We start from the raw sequence: 12,371 nt of genomic DNA on the forward strand, positions 1-12,371 counted from the left end.
GACACCAGGTGGGATTGGATCTAGTGAAGACACAATAGCACAAGGACGTGGATGAGATGCAAATAGATGACAATCAAATCTCTGACATCCTAGTTCACACTCATACTTCCATCTTTCATAAACTATACTTGACTCATTGTCCCCAGGAGATTTGACTCATTGTCCCCAGAAGATTTGACTCATTGTCCCCAGGAGATTTGACTCATTGTCCCCAGGAGATTTTTTCAAAAATGATGTTTTTTCTGCTGTATTTTGTAATGTGCAAGGAAAGTTGACATTATTTGGTAGCATTATAGAACACCACTTTCTCCGTTTATGTAATACCACCCACTTTTGTGAATCATAAATGATATTGATATTACAGAGCTTGGAATGTACTACCTCTTGATTCGTAAATATGGATCTTGGGGATAATGAGCTAAGCAACAGAAAATCCTACCCACACATGCACACATAGTTCATCAACAGAAAATCCTACCCACACATGCACACGTAGTTCATCAACAGAAAATCCTACCCACACATGCACACATAGTTCATCAACAGAAAATCCTACCCACACATGCACACATAGTTCATCAACAGAAAATCCTACCAACACATGCACACATAGTTCATCAACAGAAAATCCTACAACACATGCACACATAGTTCATGAACAGAAAATCCTACCCACACATGCACAAATAGTTCATGAACAGAAAATCCTACCAACACATGCACAAATAGTTCATCAACAGAAAATCCTACCAATACATGCACACATATTTCATCAACAGAAAATCCTACCCACACATGCACACATAGCTCATCAACAGAAAATCCTACCCACACATTCACACATAGCTCATCAACAGGAAATCCTACCCAACACATGCATACATAGTTCATCAACAGATATAGCAAAAAATGGTATCATTCTGAAAGTTCATGATCAAAACATAGTTTATCAACAAATAATCGTAAATGGTGTCACTTATCAACAGATATGAACAAAGTATGGCTGTGTCCAATGACATGACTTAAGTATAGATTTATCAGCAGATATGAGCAGTGTATAGCTGTGTCAAATGATATGACTGTTAGATAAGTATGGATTTATCAGCAGATATGAGCAGTGTATGGCTGTGTCAAATGATATGACTGAAGTATGGATTTATCAGAACAGTGTAGGGCTGTGTCAAATGATATGACTGTTAGATAAGTATGGATTTATCAGCAGATATGAGTAGTGTATAGCTGTGTCAGATGATATGACTGAAGTATGGATTTATCAGCAGATATGAACAATGTGTGAAAGTGTAAAATGATATGACTGAAGTAAGGATTTATCAGCAGATATGAACAATGTATGAAAGTGTAAAATGATATGACTGAAGTATGGATTTATCAGCAGATATGAACAATGTATGAAAGTGTAAAATGATATGACTGAAGTATGGATTTATCAGCAGATATGAGCAATGTATGGCTGTGCCAAATGATATGACTGAAGTATGGATTTATCAGCAGATAGGAACAGTGTAGGGCTGTGTAAAATGATATGACTGAAGTATGGATTTATCAGCAGATATGAACAATGTATGAAAGTGTAAAATGATATGACTGAAGTATGGATGTATCAGCAGATATGAACAGTGTATGAAAGTGTAAAATGATATGACTGAAGTATAGATTTATCAGCAGATATGAACAATGTATGAAAGTGTAAAATGATATGACTGAAGTATGGATTTATCAGCAGATATGAACAGTGTAGGGCTGTGTCAAATGATATGACCAAAGTATGGATTTATCAGCAGATATGAACAATTATGATTTTTCAGTTGATTATCATTGAGCAATTCTTGTATATATTCTTTCAGCTCATAGGTTAACAAGGAAAAGTCCAGCAGTCATATATGTAGTTCCACCACAGTTTATCAGTATGTTCACACTTGGTATTAGTAGCTATTGTAGTAGACCTAGAAAAAGCTAGATGACTGATTTTTGTTCTTTGCATTATCTAGCTCATGCACATTGCTTTTCTGTTGCCATCAATTCCTCTTGGTAGGTTTGCAAAACAAAATTCTTTATTATGTACATCAATTAAAGAAATTTGAACATAAATTCACAATAATGGTTTGTAAGAACAGACAGTTCACGATGGTAAGGGTATACAATTCATAATAAGGGTTTGTAAGGGTAGACAATTCACAATAATGCTTTTTTGGGGCAGACAATTCACAATAACGGTTTGCAAGCACCAACAAAATAATACTAAGATATTCAGGAAAACATATATGCATTACTTGGAAATTCACTTGTCCAGTGGTTCAGGAAAAGTTATAATACAGCTTAAAGCTCTCAATCAATCAAATATAAGAAGCATCTATTTCCTAACTTTTATAATTGATGCATGGTGGAATTTGTGGTTGGTACAAATACAGACTTAAAGACTTTATGAACCCTCTATGACCCTCTGTGAAGACATAGGTCTCGTGTTCACATCAGAGACAAATCCATAGACTTACGTCCCGATGAAAATACCAGTCTTTGTATGGACAAAAATTACTCTTTTTCACATCATCAGAGACAAATCCACAGATTTTAGTCCCAGTGAAAATAACAGACTTTTTTGTTTACCTTGAGAATTTATACCCATGAGAAAAAGGAATCATGGGGATGGCTGTTCGAAACAAGGTAAAATAATTAAGATATTTTAACATGGACTGGGCTACCAGGAATGCTTGTAACCTGGATTGGGATAACAGGAATGGTTGTAACCTTAACTGGTCTAGCAGTAATGGTTGTAACATGGACTGGGCTAGCAGCAGTGGTTGTAATCTTAACTGGGCTAGCAGTAATGGTTGTAATCTGGACTGGGCTAGCAGCAATGGTTATAACATTAACTGGGCTAGCAGAATTGGTTATAACGTGAATTGGGATAGCAGCAGTGGTTGCAACCTGGACTGGGCTAGCAGCAATGGTTGTAACCTGGATTGGGCTAGCTGCAGTGGTTGTAACCGTGTTGTAACCTGGACTGGGCTAACAGCAATAGTTGTAACTGGACTGGGCTAGTAGCAATGGTTGTATAATCTGGACTGGTCTAGAAGTAATGGTTATAACCTGGACTGGACTAGCAGTAATGGTCATGGCCTGGACTGGGCTAGTTCATTTGGTTGTAGCCTGGACTGGGCTAGTTCATTTGGTTGTAGCCTGGACTGGGCTAGTTCATTTGGTTGTAGCCTGGATTGGGATAGTTCATTTGGTTGTAGCCTGGACTGGGCTAGTTCATTTGGTTGTAGCCTGGACTGGGCTAGTTCATTTGGTTGTAGCCTGGATTGGGCTAGTTCATTTGGTTGTAGCCTGGACTGGGCTAGTTCATTTGGTTGTAGCCTGGATTGGGCTAGTTCATTTGGTTGTAGCCTGGACTGGGCTAGTTCATTTGGTTGTAGCCTGGATTGGGATAGCAGCAATGGATGTAACCTGGACAGGCTAGCATTAGTTGTTGTAACCTAAATATGGTTTTGCAGTTTTGTGAACATTAAATTGATTTTCATAAATTTTTATTAATAACGGTTTGTCAAAAGATTGAATCCAAATTATGAGGAACAATGAATTTGAGCTTTAGCTTATTTAATCAGTTGTTTTAATATTCTGAACTTTTATTTTCTCTTTAAATTATCAATGGATTGATAACCAATATCAAATGTGGTTTTGCCAGAAAAGAAGTTTATTAAAGAATAATTTATTGCAGGGTTTATTCAAGAACTGAAAATTGAGGGGAAATTAGTAATATTTTGACAGGGATGATTTTTAATAAAGTGATTTTAATAAAGAAATAATGTTAGTATATATTACAGTTTTCATTTATTGATTTTACATTTCAATCAAATTAGCATGGATTGGAAAAAGGTATGTTCTAATATATACCCCTATTGTATAATAAGTATAGATGGTAATAAATACGTTATTTGCTTGCCATAATGGAATGACCTAAAGTAGACCCTCTGTTGTATTATAGGTATAGTTGGTAATAAATATGTTATTTGCTTGCCGAATATTGTGTTTATTATAGAGAGAGAGAGAGAGAGAGAACATTATGACTTGTATATGCGATATATCTGAATATTGTGTTTGTTAGAGAGAGAGATGGAGAGAACATTATGACTTCCTAAGTTATGCAAATCCATTCATGTATTTGCTCAATAATTTGTTGACAAAAGCTACAGTGACCCCTGGTGGCTGAATGGTTCAAAGCACTTGTCATTATAGATCACTGCCACAAGACATATGCCTGCATTGGTTCAAGTTTCAGGCTTGGCCAATGTGGGTATGTGTGAAAGTTGCCTGTATCCTCCTGTGGGTTGGTGGTTCTTACTAGGCTTTTCCAGGGTTCTTCCTCCACCAAGTTATACTGGCTGACATATCTGCACTGAGATATAACATTAAACCCCAAAGCAACAAAAACTACACAAACAAATACTGGTTGTTTGAAATTTTGTTTTTCAGAAAAGCATGATGTATATCTCACAGTAAAATAGTTCTCATCATAAGCAGAAACAATTGATAGCCACAGCATTAGGTGAAGATGTTTGTCTTTTTAGCAATGAGAGTGGATGATTTTTAAATAAAGTAATATATGTTTTTTTTGTGGCATCTTAGAAATAGACAATATGACCAATTCTTTCTTAAGCAATGTTTTAATTAGAAAATTAAACAACTTAAACTTATAATGTTGACCATGATAACCAACAGTACAATAACTTAAATACCTACACTGCTTTTTTTAAACTGTAGCTTTTCTAAAGACTGCTCCAAGAGATTTGATGTATATTCAGATCTAAAGATGAAAATGCAAGAAAACAAGCTATAAATCAAGGAAACAAGCTGTAATGCAAGCAAACAAGCTATAATGCAAGCAAAAAAGCTGTAATGCAAGGCAGCAAGCTGTAATGCAATCATACAAGCTATAATTGCAAGCCAACAAGCTATAATGCAAGTAAACTAGCTATAACGTAAGAAAACAAGCTATAAGGCAAGAAAACAAGCTGTAATGCAAGCAAATAAGTTATAATGCAAGAAAACAAGCTATAATTGTAAGCCAACAAGCTATAGTGCAAGTAAAGAAGCTATAATGCAAGCAAACAAGCTGTAATGCAAGCAGACAAGCTATAATGCAAACAAACAAGCTGTAATGTAATCAAACAAGCTGTAATGCAAGCAGACAAGCTTTAATGTAAGCAAAAGAGCTATAATGCAAGCAAACAAGCTATAATGCAAGCAAACAAGCTGTAATGCAAGCAAGCATGCTATAATGCAAACAAACAAGCTATAATGGAATCTTTGCCCTGTCTTATTCCTTCTTTCAATGCTGATTCAATTTTGCTTTTGTTTTTACTCATTTTGTTTTCTAGGGAAATCAGTTATATATTTATTTTGCTAAATATGTTGGTTTTACTTCTTTCTGTTGCATAATTTAAGACCTAGAGTTGAAGCAATTGTCACTATGGTCCTAGTCCCCACCCCACCCCCCAGACAGAAAAGTTGAAAATATATGTTGGTATCAGTAGTTCATTGTCATGAGTGAGAATGTGTATTAGGGCAAAAACTGAAATTGTTTTCTTTTCAGTCTCATGAAATCATGTAAAATATAAGTTTCTAAAAAATATTTACAGATTTAGAAGTCAATCTACAGATTTGATGTCCTGGTTTTGTCACATTTATGAGTTGTGCATCACCAAATCATGTGAGCACATGGTGTTGTTGAGAGTACAGTTTAGGGGTTACCCAATCATTAGCAGTAAAGAGTTGATGTTGTTGTTGTTGTTGTTGTAGGGTTTTAACGCCATTTTTCAGCACACGATAGGCTATACATGGCAGCCAGTATTAATGGTGGAGGAAAAACCCGGGAAAATCCAGGAAAGAACCACTGACCCACGAGGTGCTACTGGCAAGCTTTCTCACATACTCACATTGGCCGAATCGGAGACTCTAACCCACGCAGACAGAGGTGAGATGGCAGTGATCTGTAACGGAGAGCGCTTTAGACCACTTGGCCACTCGAGGCCCCAGTAAAGAGTTGAAACAGATTTGTTAGATACACAGGTTTCATGTATCATTGACATTTTAGAAGATGAAATATGTTAGTCAGATACACAGGTTGCATGTGACATTATAGAAGTTGAAACAAATTTGTCATACACAGGTTGCATGTATCATTGACATTTTAGAAGTTGAAATAGGTTTGTGAGATATACAGGTTGCATGTGACATTATAGAAGTTGAAACAAATTTGTCATACACAGGTTGCATGCATCATTGACATTTTAGAAGTTGAAATAGGTTTGTGAGATATACAGGTTGCATGTGACATTATAGAAGTTGAAACATATTTGTCATACACAGGCTGCATGTATCATTGACATTTTAGAAGTTGAAATAGGTTTGTGAGATATACAGGTTGCATGTGACATTATAGAAGTTGAAACATATTTGTCATACACAGGTTGCATGTATCATTGACATTTTAGAAGTTGAAATAGGTTTGTGAGATATACAGGTTGCATGTGACATTATAGAAGTTGAAACATATTTGTCATATGCAGGTTGTCTGTATCATTTGGCATTATAGAAGTTGAAGAATCACTTAGTTTTCATACTTATTAAAATGTAAATTTATTTTAGAGAATGACAAAAGTTCTTCTCTCGAGAGAGTACCTTTCTCAGAGACAAGGTCACACCAGAGGTCACCTATAAGATCAAGGAGACTGCAGCAAGAAAGGCCAAGGACAGAGGGCAGTAGGAAGTCTCTAGTTCTAAAGTCAACAATGCTGGAAATAGCAGGGGATGGTCGAGGTAAGTTCAAAACCTTTCCAGAAGTTGTTAAGCAGGTATTCTGATTGTATGCATGGAGATTTAACAGAAGTTCATGCTTGCAGTTAATTATGATTTTAGAGCTATGTACTTTCCTGCTGGTATCACTTTTGAATGAGGGCATGCAGATCTCATTTATATGATCATATGACCCCAACTAAAATGCAGTTGACTCAGCCACCATTTATATGATCATATGAACCCAGCTAAAATGTAAATTACTCAGCCACAATTGCCCTATTATAGTAATACTCATTATTGTGGCAATTTTATGTTGAAATTATTTAATTTAGAAAAGTTTCTGATAGTATTTGAGATGTTCTGGAATTATGTATTCAGAAATACAGTCAATTTTGTGTGACTGATCATGATTAAACGTCAATTGACAACCATACTTTATCTCTATGTTTCTCCCCTGTAATTTACAGTGGTGTCACAAATGCATGATTTCATGTTGGTTGCACAGGAAGATTCTGTTTACACTGGTGTCAAGAACGCACGATTTCTTGTTTGTATGCACAAGATTTTATTTACAGTGGTGTCACGAATGCATGATTTCATGTATGCATATGAGGAAGATTTTATTTACATTGGTGTCATGAATGCATGATTTCATGTTGTATGCACAAAGGGGAAGATTTTATTTACAGTGGTGTCAAGAATGCATGATTTCACGTATGCACAAAGGGAAGATTTTATTTACATTGGTGTCATGAATGCATGATTTCATGTATGCACATGAGGAAGATTTTATTTACAGTGGTGTCATGAATGCATGATTTCATGTTGTATGCACAAAGGGGAAGATTTTATTTACAGTGGTGTCAAGAATGCATGATTTCATGTATGCACAAAGGGAAGATTTTATTTACAGTGGTGTCAAGAATGCATGATTTCATGTATGCACAAAGGGAAGTTTTTATTTACAGTGGTGTCAAGAATGCATGATTTCATGTATGCACATGAGGAAGATTTTATTTACAATAGTGACATGAATTCATGATTTCATGTTGTATGCACAAGGTGAACATTTTATTTACAGTTGTGTGAAGAATGCATGATTTTATGTTGTATTCACAAAGGGAAGATTAAATTTACAGTGGTGTCAAGAATTTATGATTATTTAATGTTGTATGCACAAGGGGAAGTTTTCATTTACAGTGGTGTCAAGAATGCATGATTTCATTTATGCACAAGGGGAAGATTTTATTTACAGTGGTGTCATGAATGCATGATTTCATGTTGTATGCACAAGGGGAAGATTTAATTTACAGTGGTGTCAAGAATGCATGATTTCATGTTAGATACACAAGGGGAAGATTTAATTTACAGTGGTGTCAAGAATGCATGATTTTGTGAGAAATCAATCCATTCATGGTCCAACTTTCCTTTTTCATAAATTAATATCTGGGATACAGTTTGACTGCATTATGAAATATATTTGTTTTGTTCAATATAGGTTCTTTATTAGCATGTAAATTGTGAGTTTTAGTGATTAGTTGCAAGGTGGAGATTGGTGTGACTTTACATGGGTAACTGTAGAATAGCTTTGCCATGGCAACTTTTTTGACCATTTGCTTTCTTTATTCTCTGATCACTTTGAAATTTACACATCATCATGGTTATGGAACTTTATTTGGATGGTGGATGATTACAACTTTATTTGGATGGTGGATGATTACAACTTTATTTGGATGATGGATAATTACAACTTTATTTGGATGGTGGATGATTACAACTTTATTTGGATGGTGGATGATTACACATGTGACAGAAAACATCCTTGACACACAACTGTGACTGTAGCCAAAAAATATTTTATTTTCATACCTTCCCATCTTAAACAGAATCCATGAAGCAAATGTGATAATGGACATGCCAACTGCGTATTTCAGTTTTAATTAAGCAACTTTTTTCTCCATACACATTTATTTTACAAAAGAAGAAATCATCTTTTTTACATCAAGATTACTCTTTGATATATTTAATATTTGCATTGTAATGTTTTTTTACTTGTAACCATTTTTCAGGTGTAGGTGGTTCTTTACTTACTACACAAAAGATCACCAATAAGGGAGATAACTTGGGTGTAGACATGATCAGGAATGCAAGGGACAAAAAACATACAGACATTGATTCAGTGGCTAATATTAAACAACAGGTATATTGTATCTTAATGATGTATTATTTTTTCTGAGCAAAACTGAACCTACAAATAGTATACAAGTAGAGTATACTACTCAAAGTATGTTGTATAGTATACTATCTGCAGTATTTTGTATAGTATACTACCCACATTATGTTGTATAGCATACTACCCACATTATGTTGTATAGTATACTACTCATAGAATATTGTATATTATTCTACCAACAGTGTGCTGTATAGTATCCTACCCACATTATTCTGTATAGTATACTACCCACAGTATGTTGTATAGTATACTACTCACAGTATGTTGTATAGTATTATACCAACAGTGTGTTGCATAGTATAATAAACACAGTAAGCTGTATTGTATGCTACCCACAGTATGTTGTATAGTATTCTACCAACAGTGTCTTGTACAGTATACTACTCACAATATGTTGTATAGCATACTACTCACAATATGTTGTATATTATACTACTCACAGTATGTTGTATATTATGCTACCCAAAGTATGTTGTATAGCATACTAAACATATTATGTTATATGGTATATTGCCTATAGTATACTGTATAGTATACTACACACAGTATGTTGTATAGTATACTACCCACATAATGTTTTATGGTATGCTACCCACAATATGTTGTATAGTATACTACCCACAGTATGTTTTATTGTATACTACTCACAGTATGTTGTATAGTATACTAGCCACAGTATGTTGTATAGTATACTACCCACATAATGTTTTATAGTATGCTACCCACAATATGTTGTATAGTATACTACCCACAGTATGTTTTATTGTATACTACTCACAGTATGTTGTATAGTATACTACCCACAGTATGTTGTATAGTATACTAGCCACAGTATGTTGTATAGTATACTAGTCATGGTATGTTCTTAGTATGCTACCCACAGTATGTTGTATAGTATACTACCCACAATATGTTGTATAGTATACTACCAAAAGTTTGTTCTATAGTATACTACCCACTGTATGTTGTATTGTATACTACCCACATTATGTTGTATAGTATATTATTATATGCTCATTTTTTTTCCCCGTTAACTTTACATTGTCAGAATCATTCAATATTCCCCGATACTGAACATGCACGATAATGCACATATAGCATTCATGTGAATAAAGGAACTACTTTCTATTGTAAACAAACAATGATGCTGATGTACTTTTGATTTGTAAACAAATCATATACACTCACGTAAGAGGCTCTTTACGTTGTGGTTGTTTAAATTTGTTTCTGAATGAACTAAAACATGTTTCGTGGACTGCAATAAAACCAAGCTGTTTTAGCACATTCCGCGTTGATACAATGTTATGGATTTAGGCTAGCTACATTATATAAAAGACGAAAGATTAGGTCCTTACAAATAACATACAAGTGACAAGGCATATACTGTCTTCTTTATCTGGTGATAAGAATGGCAAAATAAAATATACTTACAGTTTTACATCCTGAATTTCCTCAAAATGTTTTTTTCTTAATTCTGCAAATCCAAATTACATGAGCCATGTCATAGGTTTTCAATCTGGATTACACATTTCGAAATTGTGCTGTAATTTCGATGATAAGTGCAATTGCATCCTCCTTACTGCACTCAAAATGAAATAAGCATTGAATTCCATAGCGTCTTTTTGATAATTGCAATTGAAAGACTTCATATTTTTCCCACGTTATGATTTCAAACATTGAATGACAGAAACAGAAACACATTTGCAGACGTAAACACGCTTCTCCCGCGCCACTTCAATCCGATGTATTTCATGTATAATTTGCACAGATGAATCCAGTCCAAAATCACAAGCTTTTGTCGATTCAAAACAAAATACCAAAATATATTCATTCCAGATCAAATGGAAAAGTTGTTGCAATGCACATTCATTCACAATATGACTGCAAATTTCAATTTTAACTAGACACGCCATTTTCTTTCGAAAAATTATATCGAGCGCGCGACTAAGTTCAAATTTATCTGGGCGGAGTTATGTGCGCATTAATAATGATCTTATTGTGTAATGACAAATCTGCGCTTGTGTATTTAGTTTGGAATATGGCATTCATTCATTTACGTTGTTTCTTGTAGTGTATTTTGTTTATATAATTAAACCTTAGGTAGAATAAAAAAATGAGCATATAATAAAAAGGTTACTGCATTTGTATGGGAAAATATGAACTCGTTTTGTCGGAAGGATATACTGCACTCACAACTTCGTGCAGTATTCCATCCCAAAACTTGTTCATATTTTCCCATACAAATGCAGTATCCTATAACTACCCACAGTATGTTGTATATGTTGTATAGTATACTACTGCAGGAATCATTTCCAGAGAAAATGTTCCATAATTAATTGCTAAAAAGCAGATTAAATATGTGCTTATATCATCAGGATCTTAGCTGCTTTGATAAGGAATGAGATGTATTGATAATGAACTGGATCAGTTGAACCAATGCATAAGTTTTATTATAACTTAAAATGAAGGCAGTCTTTTAATTGATGCCAGTCTGCATCAGTCTTAATATAACTGGAAATGAATGAAGCCGTTTAATGGATGCCTGTCTGCACCAGTTTTAATATAACCAGAATTGAAGGCAGCCCTTTGTCAGATACCAATCTGCATCAGTCTTAATATAACTGGAAATGAAGGCAGCCTTTTGCCAGATACCAGTTTGCATCAGTCTTAATCTAATTGGAAATGAAGGCAGCCCTTTCTCGGATACCAGTCTGCATGAGTCTTAATCTAACTGGAAATGAAGGCATCCCTTTGTCAGATACCAGTCTGCATCAGTCTTAATATAACCTGAAATGAAGGCAGCCCTTTGTCAGATACTAGTCTGCATCAGTCTTAATATAACCAGAAATGAAGGCAGCCCTTTGTCAGATACCAGTCTGCATCACTCTTAAAATAACTGGAAATGAAGGCAGCCCTTTGTTGGATACCAGTCTGCATCAGTCTTAATATAACTGGAAATGAAGGCAGCTTTTTGTCAGATACCAGACATCATCAGTCTTAATATAACTGGAAGTGAAGGCAGCCCTTTGTCAGATACCAGTCAGCATCAGTCTTAATATAACCAGAAATGAAGGCAGCCCTTTGTCAGATACCAATCTGCATCAGTCTTAATATAACTGGAAATGAAGGCAGCCCTTTGTCAGATACTAGTCTGCATCAGTCTTAATATAACTGGAAATGAAGGCAGCCTTTTGTCAGATACCAATCTGCATCAGTCTTAATATAACTGGAAATGAAGGCAGCCTTTTGCCAGATACCAGTTTGCATCAGTCTTAATCTAATTGGAAATGAAGGCAGCCCTTTCTCAGATACCAGTCTG

General features: G+C 35.0%; 1 protein-coding gene across 1 annotated transcript in view; it reads left to right on the forward strand.

Annotated features, from left to right (window-relative positions):
- The window catches only part of LOC149796267 (uncharacterized), an 89,096-nt gene that overhangs the window by 24,459 nt on the left and 52,266 nt on the right, over window positions 1-12,371 (forward strand). The window contains exons 7-8 of the mRNA XM_089960188.1: window positions 6,670-6,840; window positions 8,889-9,019. Coding sequence (XP_089816314.1) covers window positions 6,670-6,840; window positions 8,889-9,019 — 302 coding nt within the window. The remainder of the gene's footprint in view (window positions 1-6,669; window positions 6,841-8,888; window positions 9,020-12,371) is intronic.

This window comes from Sinohyriopsis cumingii, chromosome 6 (assembly GCF_028554795.1).
Source record: "Sinohyriopsis cumingii isolate HCF-2022 chromosome 6, ASM2855479v2, whole genome shotgun sequence".
In the NCBI taxonomy this organism is placed as follows: domain Eukaryota; kingdom Metazoa; phylum Mollusca; class Bivalvia; order Unionida; family Unionidae; genus Sinohyriopsis; species Sinohyriopsis cumingii.